General features: G+C 40.2%; 2 protein-coding genes and 1 long non-coding RNA gene across 4 annotated transcripts in view; all 3 read right to left on the reverse strand.

Moving 5' to 3' along the window:
* Nucleotides 1-6,548: 6,548 nt before the first annotated feature.
* Nucleotides 6,549-7,151, reverse strand: LOC135523218 (uncharacterized). Its single transcript, XR_010452800.1, has 3 exons — nucleotides 7,121-7,151; nucleotides 6,944-7,013; nucleotides 6,549-6,793 (listed from the first exon to the last, which is right to left on the reverse strand). It is a non-coding gene; the product is annotated as an uncharacterized LOC135523218 (long non-coding RNA).
* Nucleotides 7,152-7,190: 39 nt separating this feature from the next.
* LOC135521682 (B-cell receptor CD22-like) lies at nucleotides 7,191-9,851 on the reverse strand (the record flags this gene model as incomplete). The annotated part of the gene is made up of 5 exons (XM_064947359.1): nucleotides 9,777-9,851; nucleotides 8,953-9,339; nucleotides 8,518-8,823; nucleotides 8,116-8,382; nucleotides 7,191-7,249 (listed from the first exon to the last, which is right to left on the reverse strand). Coding segments are annotated over exons 1-5 (1,053 nt in total), but the record flags the coding sequence as incomplete, so codon positions are not given.
* Nucleotides 9,852-13,781: 3,930 nt separating this feature from the next.
* LOC135522914 (B-cell receptor CD22-like) overlaps nucleotides 13,782-18,868 on the reverse strand; it is a 45,014-nt gene continuing 39,927 nt past the window's right edge. For both annotated transcript variants that reach the window (XM_064949612.1, XM_064949611.1), the window contains 6 exons: nucleotides 17,585-17,971; nucleotides 17,154-17,459; nucleotides 16,754-17,020; nucleotides 15,290-15,401; nucleotides 15,116-15,176; nucleotides 13,782-14,787 (listed from right to left, as the gene is read on the reverse strand). In XM_064949612.1, coding sequence (XP_064805684.1) covers nucleotides 14,515-14,787; nucleotides 15,116-15,176; nucleotides 15,290-15,401; nucleotides 16,754-17,020; nucleotides 17,154-17,459; nucleotides 17,585-17,971 — 1,406 coding nt within the window. In that variant the 3' untranslated portion in view covers nucleotides 13,782-14,514. The remainder of the gene's footprint in view (nucleotides 14,788-15,115; nucleotides 15,177-15,289; nucleotides 15,402-16,753; nucleotides 17,021-17,153; nucleotides 17,460-17,584; nucleotides 17,972-18,868) is intronic.

An 18,868-nucleotide genomic window follows, 5' to 3' on the forward strand; every position in this document is an offset into this window, starting at 1 on the left:
ACATACAGACTTGTACACAAATCACAACAGACCTCAAAACTCTGCTACGTGCGGATAGTATGCATCCCCTTCCCTCAGGAATGGTCTACCATATAGCCAGTTATGCAGGGTTAAACAAATCTGTGGCCAACATTCAGATTTTGACAGCAATGCTAAGAAAATGAAAAATAATTTCAAAATCAGAGGCTACATGGAAAAAACTCTTGATGCTGCAACAATGAAAATCTCTCAAAAATCACGAGAAGAATTGCTAAAAACTAAACCAAAGAATAAAAACAAATATTTTGCACTAAGTACACCAAGTGTTCAGAGAAAATGAAAGCAATCCTGAAGAAGCACTGGCATATTCTGCAATCAGACTATAGAATGGCAAACTCTTCAAGGACCCCCACTGGTGGTCTATAAGTGTGGTCGCAATATTGAGGATAGCTTAGTGAGATCTGACATGCCCCTGAGCCCACTCAGACACTCTTGACACACAATCCAAATTGGAAATACCAATGTGGCTCATGCTCACAGTGCAATAGCACTACACAAACATCCTTCTTCAGACACCCACATACAGGTGGAAACATCCCTGTTCGGGGTCTCATCTCTTGCAAGATAAAGGTAGTAATCTCTCTCATCACATGTTCATGTGGAAAAACCTACGTAGGACAACGGAAAAGACAATTGAAACAATGCATAGCTGACCACTGTAACGTGTGTCGTCGTCTGATGAGGAGGAATCGGACCAAAGAGCAGCGTGGTAAGTGTTCATGACCTTTATTTCACTGAACACTGAAACACAAAGACCAAAGCAAACCGAAACAGTCCTGTCAGGTGCAGAAAACACTAAACAGAAAACAACTACCCACAAAAAATGAAACACTATGGTTCCCAACAGAAAGTCAGCTGTCCCTGATTGAGAACCTACAAAACAAAGAAATACAAAACATAGAGAAAAACATAGAATGCCCACCCAAATCACACCCTAACAAAACCAAAATAGAGACATAAAAAGCTCTCTAAGGTCAGGGTGTGACAACCACCGCAGCTCAATCAGGTGTAATAACACTGACTATCCAGTAGCAGCTCACTTTGTTGAAGCTAACCATCCCATCTCCTCACTCAAAAACACACACATATACACACGCATTGAGCATGTTGGCCAACCAAGGAGAGGAGGTATTTAATACATTGACCCCTACTGTCTTAATATTGACTTTGATCTCAGGCCTTTCTTATGAACAATTAGTTTGATGAAGAAGTCTTTTAAATTAATGTATTCTTTCTACAGTTTATCAGCGTACAACCAATATGTTCCCCCTGTTGATGATGCTTATTATGCATTATGGATGAACCAAAAGATTACATGTAACAACATTTTATAAAATTGTAAACAATTAAATACATGTGAAATTAAATTAAACAATAATGTATGTTAATGCTAATCTTATGCTAATTTTAATGATAACAATAGGCTAATATTTTCAATATGATGTAAACTATTGTCTATTAACAGTTTCACTCAATTCACTCTAATTAACCTCATAATTGTGACACAACCCTTATGATTGTCATTGTTGCACTAATTCCACTGTTTGTCTACATAACCTGGTTCAAGCATTCATGACTTTACCCTGAAGAAGGAACAGTGATGCCAAAACGTTGGTGTTTTCCTTAATAAATTACTGGGAGTTTATATATATATATATATATATATATATATATGAGTGTGCAACTCTCTTTGTTTTTATAGCTTACAGTGTATTCACCGTTAGTCAGCACCTCTACACTAAGTCATTTTCTCTGGGTTTGCTCCAGCTCATACTTTTTATATCACCTGAACTTAACAAATAAAATAAATAAACATGTAAAGATATTAAAGTATTTTCTTAAAAGAGTACTAACTTTACCTTCCCCTTCTACAACAAAAAACTTAAATACATGTAATATAGTCCATGAAACATTTGATTTAAATACTGTATAATTCCATTAATTCTTATGGAGGATTGCTTCTTCTGGGGAGTACCATATATAGAGACCGGTGGATTTAAAGTCTCTCATTGGCCGTTACATAGAATCAGCGATCCAGGGTTTATACACATTACTGGTACAGTCTCTCCCAATAACATTAATATGAATTTATTTCAATGTACAGGTGATTTTTCAATTGGTTGGTGTGTTGTCAAGGAGTGAGGTGACGTGTGTTTGTGAGCAGATGACCACTATTTTGAGCCCGGTATGGGGACAGGGACAGTGGTGGAAGATATACTGTTAACCAAACACTGACGTCGGTTTCACATGAACATACAATGCCATGAAAAGGTTTCCCCCTTTCTGGTTCTCTATTTTGCTTCTTTTTTTTACTGAATGTTATCAGATCTTCAACCAAAACCTAATATTAGATAAAGGGAACTTGAGTTTACAAATAACAAAAAAAATAGTTATAGTTATTTAATTTATTTCATTAACAAAGTTATGCAACACCCACGCCCCTGTGTGAAAAAGTCATTCCCACCTCAATAACTGGTTATGTCACCATTCCAAAACACACAATCAGGAATACATTAAAATTGATTTAATGTACCAAATTAAAAGTGTTGGAATGGCCTAGTCAAAGTCCAGAACAATCCCAAATGAGACATTGTGACAGTTCATGCTTGAAAACCCACAAATGTCACTGAGTTAAATCAGTTCTGCATGGGAGAGTGGGACAAAATTCCTCCACAGCAACATGAGAGACTGATCAACAACTACAGGAAGCATTTGGTTGGAGTCATTTCAGCTGAAGGAGGCACAACCAGTTATTGAGTGTAAGGGGGCAATTACTTTTTTAAACAGGGACATTGGGTGTTGCATAACGTTGTTTAAGAAATTAATGAAATAAGTACGTCATTATTGTGTTTCTTGTTCACTCATGTTTATATCTGATAACATTCAGTATCAAAAATATGCAAAATACATTTTCACGGGACTGTTTGAATCCAGACTATTAAAATACACTAATCAGGAATTAACTGTACACTTTTCTACACAATTAAAAGGCTGGAATATAGCACATCCCATAAAATATAATGACTTGTGGTTATTCCTTTATGTCTGATTCATAACTAATTGTTGTTGTGTGGACACCTGACATAAAGAGGCCAATGAGAAAAAACATGTTCTCAGGACAAGCCATGTGAGAACTCACACACTACTGATCACCTGAAACAGGTACAAACATTCACTTCCTGGTAGAGTAGGTCACATGACACATACTGTATCACATTGAAACTAAAGTCCATAGTCACATAGGTTCTTCAGTTGTGAAGCTAATACATGAACTAACAGCCGTACATTGAACATTTTGAATCTCATGATTAAAATATAAAGAGAAGATGTGAAGTAGTTGACACTTGCCTTACACTGATGTAAACGGTCCACAGGAGAGACTGTCACACACACATAGTGTGTTCTGACAAACTAAAGTGCTGAAATTCATGTGACATATCTCATAACTCATCAGTGACATACTTCCTAATAAGTGTATTTGTATGACAGGATGCTTGAATAGTCTATGTGATGGGTGTCAACATCAGTTGTGAAAACATGGTATGCTAATTGAAGTGTTTAGAACATTGTAATTTTCTAATGAACCTTCTACTCCAGAAGAATTAGTTTCAGTCACTTGAAACATTGCAGAGGTGGCCTGATCCATGTTTCACCAGTTTCAAATGAAATGGGCCCCAGCTGCCCACTGACTGATTCTACACACAAAGTGTGTGTCAGCCACTGACTCAACAGCATTATATGGCCTATACATTTCATTACTGCCCAAAATGAAACACTTATACACAAGATATTTTTCATTGTGTGATAATAATATTCATTGCAGTTAATGTATGTGTGGTGGGTAAATAACCATTTTAGGGGAAGGGGACCCTTTACAGCATTTTGTTACAGGCCCCCAAGTAGTCAAGTCCGCCCTTGACACAACAACGGAAACGTTCTGCAATATAACCATCTCCCTCTCCTCTATCTCACAGGCTTGATTTTTTTAAATGTAGGTAAATCATAAACCAAAATCCATCCAACTTGCTAAGTTAAATTTGAGTTCATGAAAAGATTCCCGGTTCTGACATTATCTTTCAACATGAAAAACAGACTTTGCCAGAAACAGAGTAACTGTAATTGTAGCTGATGGATTATCACACACTCCTCCATTTCTCCTGCATCCACTTCCTCTTTCATTACATCACTTCTATCTGCCAGGAAGAGCATGGTGGGCTGGGAGCCACAGGAGGGAGCCATCAACCTTCAGGGCAAGGTGGACCGCTTTGACGCTGATTGACGTTGATTTTATGTTTTATTTTAGCTAACCCTAACCCTTTTTCTTACCTTAATCTAATTATCCTAACCTGCCATGTTAATTCTCCCAACCTGCTGCAAAAGTTCTACTACATTTGCTGGGAAAAGTTCATTTTGACAAAAAGCTGTATCCCTTCTACACAAAACCCTCTTGGACCTGCCCAAGGCCTTCTGGGAGAAGGAGGTTCAGGAGCTGAGGACGTATTTACCCAGCAGGTGGGTTTTTACTACAGTGCAAGTAATGAACAACTTCAAATGCAGCCTCATTTGTGTCTCTTGAACAACACTCAACATAAAAACAACATAATAACTCTCAACAATACACACATGAAAATAGACATGTAATGGGGATATTTAAGATGAATAAAGTTCAGATTCAGTTTAGAGTGATTCATATAATGTTCAACATATTCATATATTTGACCTTTCTGTTACATGATTTCCAGTGTGCTGTTTGTAACACTTGGGTTCCAAGAGACTCAATGCTGTATGTTGTGCATTAAACTCATAACTGATTATAGTGATTGATGCCAGACTGGAGGAAGGATATACTGATTATTATTGTATTCTGTTAAACACTGATTCTGTAGTAGTTAACAAAGCCACTGTCTTTTGTTTTGACTTCCTACAAGCCTCTCAGGCTCGTGTTTACAGAACATGTGTTGGTCTGGTTAGGAAATAAAGGGACTGTCTCCAAGAGGCTGGTGTTTACAGAACATGTGTTGGTCTGGTTAGGAAATAAAGGGACTGTCTCCAAGAGGCTGGTGTTTACAGAACATGTGTTGGTCTGATTAGGAAATAAAGGGACTGTCTCCAAGAGGCCAGTAAGACATTGTCTCTGCTTCTATGATGGATGTTGTCTACCTGTTGCAATTTGTATTAAACCTGATTGATTCATGATTGACTTTATCAATGATTTCTATTCTCTTTTGTTCACAGACGCACAAATATCACACCCCCAAGACATGCTAACCTCTCACCTCTGCAATGACGGGGAGGTTAGCAATTTGGGGGGGGGGAATATGATGTTTCTCAATCAAAATTATTCACTATTCATCCAGGACTATACGTAATCATGGTAGCATCCACATGAATGTGTTTAGAAACTTATTATATTCTTAATTACAATAAAAGTGACTGCAAAATGACACAATGCATCTGTATAACTTTTTGAGGATCTGAGGACAAAGTCCAAATCTTTTCAGTCTCCTGAGGGGGTATAGGTGTTGTTGTGCCTCTTCACGACTGTCTTTGTGTGTTTGGACAATGGTAGTTTGTTGGTGATGTGGACACCAAGGAGCTTGAAGATCTCAACCTGCTCCACTACAGCCACATCAATGAGAATGGGGGCGTGCTCGGCCCTCCATTTCCTGTAGTCCACGATCATCTCTTCCTTTGTCTTGATCACTTTGAGTGAAATGTTGTTATCCTGGCACCACCCTGCCAGGTCTCTGACCTCCTCCCTATAAGCTCTTTCAATTTTTTTGGTGATCAGGCCTAACACTGTTGTCTCGTCTGCAAATCTAATGATGGTGTTGGAGTCGTGCTTGGCCACACGGTTATGGGTGAACAGGAAGTACAGGAGCGGACTAAGCACACACCCTTGAAGGACCCCCCGTGTTGAGTATCAGAGAGGCAGATGTGTTGTTTCCTACCCTTACCACCTGGGGTGCGGCCCATCAGGAAGTCCAGGATCCAGTTGCAGAGGGACCAATAACACCAAAAGATGTCATGGAAATTGAATGTAAAGGTTTTTATTGCAGTGCAATACATAAACAACCTTAAAATCAGCCTCAATTGATTATGTTGTTTAACACTCAACATAAAAACTGAAACTATAAATTCTAAATAGATATAAACTGAAAATAGATAATATTGTTATTCTGGCAAATGCACAAAAGATGAAGATAAACAGTAACTAGTAGATGTTAACACCATTCTGCCATCATGTAGACTTCCTGCACCAACTTCCTGTCTTGTATCAGACCACTGTCTCTCCAACTAACTGTGTCTTCTCTCATCAGTCATCATTGACTTTATATGGTCTTAAACTGCCTTCAGTGAGCTAGTTGACTCAGCAGTTCCTCTATACTGGAACCCATAAAACAGATGCTCTGTGAACTCAACACTCAAAATAAATGGTCCAAAATAAAGAGTAGCCTGCATCATCGTATCAACACTATAGTAACAGTTAAACACTTTTCATCCCAGCAAATTTGACAAATATGCAGATAATCAAAGAGTACACAATTATAAATGTAACAAAAGTATCAATGTCAAACTAATACACAATGACAATATTGTACATAAAAACACTTAATACCCATTGGAAAAATACATAAAATGCACCTCTTTGATTGACTTGTGCTTAAAGACCATCTAGGTTGTTAAGTGGTGGTTCCTGGTTCCCTCTACTGACCGTGGCCTGGTTAGAGCACACTGTCCCAACCGGGGAGTTCTGTGGAGAGAACACAGAGAAAGGAACAGTTGTCAGGACCGACACTTCAGAAGAATAATGACTTCATAGTTACAGTTGGTTACACAACACAGTATTCATTCAATTCTTCCTGAAACACACATTCTAATGGGTTTTAAAGGTTTATTCTACCATTCCCACCAGTCCCTGTGAACGGTCTGTCATGTCAAACCCACTGGGGAGTCTAGATGTTCTCCTCCTCCTGGAAGACAAGAATAAAGGTATTTTGACATCATTTAGGTTTTCATATACAAAAGCACAAACAGCATGATAAATATGTTAAAATTGAGGCTGGGAATATCTTTTTACCATGCAAAGAATACGATCAGGCTGAAGAGGACTGATCAATAAGTTCCTGCTGCAACCCCAGAACCAAAATCAACCCCAAGGTTTTTCCTACAATCTCAAAAACCTTTGGGTTAACAGGCTCTTCTTGCCCTGTAAATAAAACACACATTATAGCCATCTGTTCCAAAAAGAGGAAACATTTTGCACATTGTCTAATATTACAAATTACACATATACTGTAGATGTACAGATGTAAGATCTTAATTTATCCAGTATTGTTGCAGTGCATTAATCCTGCAGCAAAAGGACTTGAAGTTTCCTCTGTAATGTTGATCCATTGGTGGTGAGTCTATTAGCTGGACAAAATAAGGCTGCATGATAAGTGCAATACTATTAATATAACCATTTCAGTGCAGGATTTTGGTGAATATATGCAAATCACAAAGCTTATCTGTGTTTCCAAAAATGCAATAAACTTCTAAGCAACAATATAGTGATCAAATTAAGATCCTATAACAGTATCATACCTAGATACATACAGCAGCTGTCACGTTCTGACCATAGTTCTTGTGTGTTTTCCTTGTTTTAGTGTTGGTCAGGACGTGAGCTGGGTGGGCATTCTATGTTGTGTGTCTAGTTTGTCTATTTCTATGTTTGGCCTGATATGGTTCTCAATCAGAGGCAGGTGTTAGTCATTCCCTCTGATTGGGAACCATATTTAGGTAGCCTGTTTTGTGTTGGGATTTGTGGATGATTGTTTCCTGTCTCTGTAACAGATAGGACTGTTTGCGGGGTTTGCCACGTTTTGTAGTGTATTCATGTTGAGTTTCTGTCATGAAATAACCATGGACACTAACCACGCTGCACTTTGGTCCTCTCCTTCCCAGGAAGAAAGCCGTTATAGCAGGTGTGTAGAAGTACCTCTTCTACATCCACGCATTTGAAGGGGTGTCCACATACTTTTGAATATATATTGTATATCTAACCTACGATTGTGCCCTACGTGCCCATTTTACCTTTTATAGCCAGCTGCACTTCATTTGACTTCCCACAGCCGTGACTATTTCTTGCTTCACAGTAGTACAGTCCTCCATCACCAACAGTAACATTGAGGGTGTAACTCAGTCCAGATGCTACCTGTGTTGTTTTACCCTCACTGATCTTGAACCAGGTGAAGTTTGTCACAGGAGGGTTGGCTGTACTGCTGCAGGTCAGATTAACACAGCTGCCCACTGATACTGGATCAGCTGGACTGATGGAGGCCGAGGTGTCCTTAGGAGAGACTGGGGGAGAGGGGTTCATTTACAATGTATCTGGATATGGTATATTGAATAGTCTCATCAAAACCACTCTATTACAATCATCAGTGAAACATGATAGAATGATCTATTCTTCAGGAACCGGTGACTAAATCTTACATGAAACGTTAAGCATCATGTTATGTTCAGCTGTCTTGTTGCTTGTCCCTACTGGGTAGACTGCAGTACAAGTGATGTTCTTCTCATGATGAAGGTATGACGGAGTGAAGGTCACCGTGGAGAGAACTGATTTGGTTTGGTCTGGATTCTCCTGCAGTTGGTTCTCAGGTGTGAACTGTGTTGGGAGAGTCCATGTCAGCTCAGGGGGGTGTTCGGGACAGGGAGCGACAGCAGAGCAGTTCAAGCTGACAGGGGTCCCTTCCTTCACCTCACCTGAGACAGTAATGATGGGACTGGAAGGCAAATCTGTAATACATTGTAGATAAATATATTTTACACTAACAGTTAAACTGTCCACTTGTTCTACTCTTTTCTTTGATGCAAGGAATCTAAACTGGGAAAAAATAGTTGGTTAAAAGATAAATTGTCTCTTACCACTGACAACTATATTAACAGACTTTTCAGTGTCTGTTGCACGGAATGGTTGACTCTCAATCCTGAAGAAGTATTTATTAGTGTAATTGGTGGTTACATTGAAGAAGACTGTGGTGCAGTTCTTCTGGGACATGTTTCCAGTTATCTCCCCTTGATATCTGTTGACCAACTTACTACTGTTAAATATCACTCTGTCCGGACGCTCACGAAAGTTTAAGTTTCCTTTAATCCACACTCCAGAGGTTAATATTGTGCTGTTAAATGTATACTTATTTTGGTGAGGAATATCAAATGAACATGGGATTTGCACACAGGAGCCAGTCAGTACATCCAGTCTATCTGGCATTGTGGCGATCAAATCTCGTTGACCAAAACAGGCCAGAACACCTGCAACATAAAGGACAACATCAGGGAGGTAATATGATCTTTTCAGTACAGTCACTCTCTCTCTGCAGCAAAAAATATGAACTAATTTCAATGTACAGGTGATTCCTGATGTCACAACTCCATGCCCTAAACTGAATCATGAACATATCTGGAGCACAATGTTTGAATCCAGATGATTGAACTATGCTTTTCTATACATTGAGACAGATGGGAATACAGCTCATAGTATGAAACATCATCCCTTGTACTTCCTCTGTCTGATTCATAACTAATTGTTGTTGTGTGTAAGACTCACCTGATATAAAGAGAACAATGAGAAAAAACATGTTCTCAGGACAAGCCATGTGAGAACTCCCAACTATGTCACACACTACTGATCACCTGAAACAGTACAAACATACACACATTTAGTAACTCAACACACTGCCCCTCCTTACCTTCAGGCTCAAACCCAACACCCGAGCACTCCATTCTCCCACCCCTACAGGAGGGCAGCTCCCCGCTCAGGCTGACCAAGCTCTTTTCTGTCCTGGCACCCCAATGCTGGAACCAGCTTCCCCCTGGAGCTACCTGCCCATATGCGAAAACATCAGAAACCCACCCCTTCAGGGCATTTTAAATAATCCCACAGCACCCCCCCCTCCCCCTTTCACAGCCTGACCTCAAAAAAGCATTTTGTGAACTAACATCCGCACTGCCCCCCCCCCCCACACACACACATTAGGTCTGACTTTGCTGATACCTGCTTGAGTGTACTTACTATGAATATACCTGACTATCACCTGACTATCATAAGATGAATGCACCAACTGTATGTCGTTCTGGATAAGAGTGTCTCTGCTAAATTACTCGAATGTATTACATTGAACCTTAAATGCGTACAGTGCATTTGGAAATGATTCAGACGTCTTGACTTTTCTCCCCTCATTGTTATGTTGTTTAAAATGGATGAAATTGTTCTCTCCCCATCAATCTACACACAATACCCCATAATAACAAAAACAAAAACCATTTTTTAGAAATGATTTGTCATTATGGGGTATTGTGTTTGGATTGATAAGTAAAAATAATTGAATGCATTTTACAATAAAACTAAAGTAACAAAATGTGGGAAAAGGAAAGGGGTCTGAATACTTTCTGAACGCAGTGTATGGCTTTCAGTTGTGAAGCTATAACATGAACCAACAGCAGCAGCATTTCAAATCATTACCAGAAATAACAGTTCAGTGAGTCTTAACATTACAATGAAAAGATAATGAAGAAGTCGACACTTGCCTTACGATCTTGAAAAGCGATCACAGAAAAGGAGATGATATCACACCCATAGTGAGTTCTGACAAACTGAAGTGTTGCAATTCAAGTTGTACAATGGCATGTGATGTACTTCCTATTCCTTATAAGTGAACAAAATTATTTGCATTTTCAAAAGCAAGTAGTATAATTTTCTACTAATTATATACAGTCAAAAGTTTAGACACACCTACTCAAGGGTTCTCTCTTTTACTATTGTCTACATTGTAGAATAATATTGAAAACATCAAAATTATGAAATAACAAATATGGAATCATGTAGTAACCAAAAGTGTTAAATCAAAATATATGTTATATTTGAGATTCTTCAAATTAGCCACCCTTTGCCTTGATGACAGCCTTGCATACTCTTGGTATTCTCTTAACCAGCTTCATGAGGTAGTCACCTGGAATGCATTTCAATTAACAGGTGTGCCTTGTTAAAAGTTATGCATAACATACAGACTTGTACACAAAGTCAACAGACCTCAATACCATTATCAGCGTACAACCAATATGTTCCCCCTGTTGATGATGCTTATTATGCATTATGGATGAACCAAAAGATTACATGTAACAACATTTTATACAATTGGAAACAATTAAATACATGTGAAATTAAATTAAACAATAATATATGTTAGTGCTAATCTTATGCTAATTTTAATGATAACAATAGGCTAATATATTCAATATGATGTAAACTATTGTTTATTAACAGTTTCACTCAATTCACTCTAATTAACCTCATAATTGTGACACAACCCTTATGATTGTCATTGTTGCACTAATTCCACTGTTTGTCTACATAACCTGGTTCAAGCATTTATGACTTTACCCTGGAGAAGGAACAGTGATGCCAAAACGTTGGTGTTTTCCTTAATAAATTACTGGGAGTTTATATATATATATAGAGTGTGCAACTCTCTTTGTTTTTATAGCTTACAGTGTATTCACCGTTAGTCAGCACCTCTACACTAAGTCATTTCCTCTGGGTGTGCTCTAGATAATGCTTTTTATATCACCTGAACTTAACAAATAAAATAAATAAACATGTAAAGATATGAAAGTATTTTCTTAAAAGAGTACTAACTTTACCTTCCCCTTCTACAACAAAAAACTTAAATACATGTAATATAGTCCATGAAACATTTGATTTAAATACTGTATAATTCCATTAATTCTTATGGAGTATTGCTTCTTCTGGGGAGTATCATATATAGAGACCAGTGGATTTAAAGTCTCTCATTGGCCGTTACATAGAATCAGCGATCCAGGGTTTATACACATTACTGGTACTGTCTCTCCCAATAACATTAATATGAATTTATTTCAATGTACAGGTGATTTTTCAATTGGTTGGTGTGTTGTCAAGGAGTGAGGTGACGTGTGTTTGTGAGCAGATGACCACTTTTTTGAGCCCGGTATGGGGACAGGGACAGTGGTGGAAGATATACTGTTAACCAAACACTGACGTCGGTTTCACATGAACATACAATGCCATGAAAAGGTTTCCCCCTTTCTGGTTCTCTATTTTGCTTCTTTTTTTTACTGAATGTTATCAGATCTTCAACCAAAACCTAATATTAGATAAAGGGAACTTGAGTTTACAAATAACAAATAAATAGTTATAGTTATTTAATTTATTTATTTCAAACGTTATGCAACACCCACGCCCCTGTGTGAAAAAGTCATTCCCACCTCAATAACTGGTTATGTCACCATTCCAAAACACACAATCAGGAATACATTAAAATTGATTTAATGTCCCAATTAAAAGTTTTGGAATGGCCTAGTCAAAGTCCAGACCTAATCCCAAATGAGACATTGTGACAGTTCATGCTTGAAAACCAGTCTGCATGGAGCCACCAGAGCTGCCAGTCTGCATGGAGCCGCCAGAGTTGCCAGTCTGCATGAAGCAGCCAGAGCCACCAGTCAGCATGGAGCAGCCAGAGCCGCCAGTCAGCATGGAGCAGCCAGAGCCGCCAGTTAGCATGGAGCAGCCAGAGCCGCCAGTCAGCATGGAGCAGCCAGGATCTTCCAGACCCGCCAGTTAGCCAGGATCCGACAGTCAGCCAGACTCTTCCAGATCCGCCAGTCAGCCAGACTCTTCCAGATCCGCCAGTCAGCCAGGATCTTCCAGATCCGCCAGTCAGCCAGGATCTTCCAGATCCGCCAGTCAGCCAGACTCTTCCAGATCCGCCAGTCAGCCAGGATCTGCCAGAACTGCCAGAGCCAACTACCTGCCTGAGCTTCCCCTCAGTCCCGAGCTTCCCCTCAGTCCCGAGCTACCCCTCAGTCCCGAGCTGCCCCTCAGTCCCGAGCTGCCCCTCAGTCCCGAGCTGCCCCTCAGTCCAGTGGGGCCCTTGGTGAGGGCTACTAGGCCAAGGTCGGCGGCGAGGGTCGCCTATCAAAGGACGCGAGGTAAATGGACTAAGACTTTGGAGTGGGGTCCACATCCGGCGCCGGAGCCGCCACCATGGACAGACGCCCAACCGGACCCTCCCCTATGGGTTTAGGTGTGTGACCGTGAGTCCGCACCTTGGGGGGGAGGGTTCTGTCACGCCCTGGTCTTAGTATTTTGTGTCTTCTTTATTTATTTGGTCAGGCCAGGGTGTGACATGGGTTTTGGTATGTGGTGTGTTTTTGTATTGGGATTGTAGCTTAGTGGGGTTTTCTAGCTTAGTCTATGGCTGTCTGAAGTGGTTTTCAATCAGAGGCAGGTGTTTATCGTTGTCTCTGCTTGGGAACCATATTTAGGCAGCCATATTATTTGAGTTTGTCGTGGGTGATTGTCCTTGTTTCTGTCTGTGTTACTTTGCACCAGTATAAGCTGTTTCGGTTTTTGTGTTACGTTTCTTGTTTTGTAGTGTTTTCGTTTAGTTGTTTTTTTATTAAACATGAATCTAAATAGCCACGCCGCATTTTGGTCCGACTCTCCTTCGCATAAAGAAAACCGTTACAGCTTGACTAAGGGACCATACAGGAAATTGTATGTGTGGGGTACAGAGACGAGGTAGTCATTTAAAAATCATGTTAAAAACTAGTATTGCACACAAAGTGAATCCATGCAACTCATGTGACAAGTTAAGGAAATCTTTACTCCTGAACTTATTTAGGCTTGCCATAGAAAGGGTGTTGAATACATATTGACTTTCAGCTCTTCATTTTTATGTCTAAAAACATAATTCCACATTGTGTGTAGAACAGTGAAACAAAATCTCAATTTAATCCATTTTAATGAGATGTTAAATGTTGGACCAATAAGACCAAAAGATTTCATGGAAACTGAATGTAAAGGTTTATTGCAGGGCATAAACAACCTTAACAAATTCAGTCTCATTTGTTTCTTCAATTTAACACTCAACATAAAAGCTGACGCGATAACTTCTAAATAGATATAAACTGAAAATAGATGATATTGTTATTCTGGTTACTGCACAAAAGATGAAGATAAACAGTAACTAGTAGATGTTAACACCATTCTGCCATCATGCAGACTTCCTGCACCAACTTCCTGTCTTGTATCAGACCACTGTCTCTCCAACTAACTGTGTCGTCTCTCCTCAGTCATCATTGACTTTATATGGTCTTAAACTGCCTTCAGTGAGCTAGTTGAACTCAGCAGTTCCTCTATACTGGAACCCATTAAACAGATGCTCTGTGAACTCAACACTCAAAATAAATGGTCCAAAATAAAGAGTATCCTACATCATCGTATCAACACTATAGTAACAGTTAAACACTTTTCATCCCAGCAAATTCTACAAATATGCAGATAATCAAAGAGCACACAATTATAAATGTAACAAAAGTACCAATAGAAAACAGATACACAATGACAATAGTGTACATAAAAACACTTAATAACCATTGGAAAAATAATTAACATCCACCTGTTTTATTCACTTGTGCATAAAGCCCATCTAGGTTGTTAAGAGGTGGTTCCTGAGCCCCTCTCCCAGTCACGTTGACTTCAGCGTACTCACTCTCCTGTCCCTGGACCCTGTCCTGGGCTGCAGCTGGGGTCTCTTTGGTCTGTAGTTTGGAGAAGTCTATGTCACCGTAGTGGATCTCTTCAGGCTGGTCTTCTGCAGGTTCCTCTGGTTCCTCTCCGGCTGTGGCCTGGTTAGTACACACTGTCCCAACCGGGGAGTTCTGTGGAGAGAACACAGAGAGAGGAACTGGTGTAAAGCTCTAAGCTCAGTAATGTGTAAAACTAAGGTCAGCAGGTTACACAACACATACTGAGGGGATGTCAATGAAAATGTAAACACATAAAGACAGTAAACACTGTCAAAGTCCAACAGCCATTCTGTTATCATTCCATGTCATTACAGGATGTGGCATTGCTTTCGATGTGGTCATCTCCCCCTAAACTTGCTCTGAAATTATGTTAACCTCATGGCTTTAAATAGTTTCAGCAATAATTCAGTACTTCCTTAGATACACTTTGTAGATGGTTTTGTAAGTTAAGCCTTATTCCCACCTGTCCCTGTGGATTGTCTGTCCTTTCAAGTCCATCGTGGAGCCTCGAGTTTCTCCTCCTGGAAGACATTTACAAAGGTATTCTGAATGCACTGAGAGGGTTTCCATATGCAAAAGCACAAACACAGCAGAAATAAAATGGTTTTGCGTTGATGCCAGGAATAGTTCTTACCATACAAAAAGACTGATCAGGCTGATAAGCAAAATGACCCCCAGAGTTCCTGCTGCAACCCCAGAAACCAGAAACCAGAAACCAACCCCTGAGGTTTTTGAATCTTCTTGCCCTGAAAATAAAGCACATATTATGGTCAATTCTCACAAAAAGATCTCTCAAGTACACTACATGACCAAAAGTATGTGGACACCTGCTCGTCGAACATCTCATTCCAAAATCATGGGCATTAATATGGAATATAGAATGTCATTGTATGCTGTAGCGTTAAGAATTCCCTTCACTGGAACTAAGGGGCCCAGCCCAAACCATGAAAAACAGCCCCAGACCATTATTCCTTATCCACCAAACTGTACAGTTGACACTATGCATTGGGGCAGGTAGTGTTCACCTGGAATCCGTCAAAACCCAGATTCGTCCGCCGGACTGCCAGATGGTGAATCGTATATTCAACATGCCAGAGAACAGATTTCCACTTCTCCAGAGTCCAATGGCAGTGAGCTTTACACCACTGCAGCTGATTCTTGGCACTGCGCATAGTGATCTTAGGCTTGTGTGCTGCTGTCCGGACATGGAAACCCATTTCATGAAGCCCTCATCAAACAGTTCTGGTGCTGCCATTGCTTCCAAAGGCAGTTTGTAACTCGGTAGTGAATGTTGCCATCCTACTGCCAATGTTTGTCTACGGAGTTGCATAGCTGTGTGCTCGATTTTAAACACCTGTCAGCAACATGTGATGCTTTAATAACTGAATCCATGGATTTGAAGGGGTGTCCACATAGTTAGATATACAATATATATTCAAAAGTAAGACTGTGCCCTACGTGCCCATTTTACCTTTTATAGCCAGCTGCACTTCATTTGACTTCCCACAGCCTTGACTATTTCTTGCTTCACAGTAGTATAGTCCTCCATCACCAACAGTCACATTGAGGGTGTAACTCAGTCCAGATGCGACCTGTGTTCGTTTACCCCCACTGCAGCAGGTGTCACGTTCTGACCATAGTGTGTTTTCCTTGTTTTAGTGTTGGTCAGGACGTGAGCTGGGTGGGCATTCTATGTTGTGTGTCTAGTTTGTCTATTTCTATGTCCTGCCTGATATGGTTCTCAATCAGAGGCAGGTGTTAGTCATTCCCTCTGATTGGGAACCATATTTAGGTACCCTGTTTTAGGTACCCTGTTGGGATTTGTGGATGATTGTTTCCTGTCTCTGTGTTCTCTGCAACAAAAAGGACTGTTTTAGGGGTTTGCCACGGTTATTGTTTTCTAGTGTGTTCATGTTGAGTTTCTGTCATGAAATAACCATGGACACTAACCACGCTGCACTTTGGTCCTCTCCTTCCCAGGAAGAAAGCCGTTATAGCAGGTGTGTAGAAGTACCTCTTCTACATCCACGCAGTTGAAGTGGTGTCCACATACTTTTGAATATATTGTATATCTAACCTACGATTGTGACCATTTTACCTTTTATCACCAGCTGCACTTCCTTCGACTTCCCACAGCCGTGACTATTTCTTGCTTCACAGTAGTACAGTCCTCCATCACCAACAGTAACATTGAGGGTGTAACTCTGTCCAGATGCTACCTGTGTTGTTTCACCCTCACTGATCTTGAACCAGGTGAAGTTTGTCACAGGAGGGTTGGCTGTACTGCTGCAGGTCAGATTAACACAGCTGCCCACTGATACTGGATCATCTGGACTGATGGAGGCCGAGATGTCCTTAGGAGAGACTGGGGGAGAGGGGTTCATTTACAATGTATCTGGATATGGTATATTGAATAGTCTCATCAAAACCACTATTACAATCATCAGTGAAACATGATAGAATGATCTATTCTTCAGGAACCGGTTACTAAATCTTACATGAAACGTTAAGCATCATGTTATGTTCAGCTCTCTTGTTGCTTGTCCCTACTGGGTAGACTGCAGTACAAGTGATGTTCTTCTCATGATGAAGGTATGACGGAGTGAAGGTCACCGTGGAGAGAACTGATTTGGTTCGGTCTGGATTCTCCTGCAGTTGGTTCTCAGTTGTGAACTGTGTTGGGAGAGTCCATGTCAGCTCAGGGGGTTGTTCGGGACAGGGAGCAACAGCTGAGCAGTTCAAACTGACAGGGGTCCCTTCCTTTACCTCACCTAAGACAGTAAGAATGGGACTGGAAGGGAAATCTGTAATACATTGTAGATAAATATATTTTACTCTAATAGTTAAACTGTCCACTTGTTCTTCTCAGCTTTGATGCAGGGAATCTAAACTGGAAAAATAGTTGGTAAACAGTTAAATTGTCTCTTACCACTGACAACTATATGAACAGACTTTTCAGTGTCTGTTGCACGGAATGGTTGACTCTCAATCCTGAAGAAGTATATATTAGTGTAACTGTTGGTTACAATGAAGAAGACTGTGGTGCAGTTCTTCTGGGACATGTTTCCAGTTATCTCCCCTTGATATCTGTTGACCATCTCACTACTGTTAAATATCACATTGTCCGGGCGCTCACCAAAGTATGGGTTTCCTTTAATCCACACTCCAGAGGTTAGTATTGTGCTGTTAAATGTATACTTATTTTGGTGAGAAATATCAAATGAACATGGGATTTGCACACAGGAGCCCGTCAGTACATCCAGTCTATCTGGCATTGTGGCGATCAAATGTCGTTGACCAAAACAGGCCAAAACACCTGCAACATAAAAGACAACATCAGGGAGGTTCTGATGTATTTTCAGTTCAGTCCAATGATGTGTATTAACCCTACATGACTGACAGGGGCCTCTGTTTGGAAGCCACTGCACAGCCATCTTGTTACTTCTCCTCCAGTGTAAAACAGATGTTGGAAGGTTTAGAAATGAATTTATTAATGTCTATATTAGTTTTTGACAAGTATATTCTATTGCAGACACCTTAATGCAGACTTTTAAATTATATTTTGTGACCTGCAACACTTCCTTCAGCAGAGAGACCCTACCATTTCTCCAGCCAATGATTGCATATTTGGAACTCACTAAACTGGTATTACCCAATAACCTCTTCATCTTTGAGTCAGAGTTTTTCCTTTCATTTCAGGATGTAGCCATGGCCTCTCCCCCTTTACCCATAACTATGTGAACCTGTATGTGGAACAATTTGAGGAGGCGCTCATCTACAAAACAATGACACACTCCCTACTTCCTAAAATCCTCTCATGGAAGAGATACATTGTCACGCCTTGGTCTTAGTATTTTGTGTTTTAGTTAATTAGTTGGTCAGGCCAGGGTGTGACATGGGTTTATTGTTTGTTGTATTCTTAGTGGGGTTTTTTAGTTATTGGGATTGTAGCTGATTAGGGGTGTGTGTTACATAGGTTTGGCTGCCTGAGGCGGTTCTCAATCAGAGTCAGGTGATTCTCGTTGTCTCTGATTGGGAACCGTATTTAGGTAGCCTGGGTTTCGCTTTGTATTTCGTGGGTGATTGTTCCTGTCTCTGTGTTAGTTTTCACCGGACAGTTGCGGTCACTTTTGGATTTTCGTTTTTTCTTGTATCGGAAGAGAAAAGAACGAGCGCCATTCTCCTTGCGGAGATGGTGCTAAATACATCATCA

Source organism: Oncorhynchus masou, chromosome 30, assembly GCF_036934945.1.
Source record: "Oncorhynchus masou masou isolate Uvic2021 chromosome 30, UVic_Omas_1.1, whole genome shotgun sequence".
NCBI classification, from domain to species: Eukaryota; Metazoa; Chordata; class Actinopteri; order Salmoniformes; family Salmonidae; genus Oncorhynchus; species Oncorhynchus masou.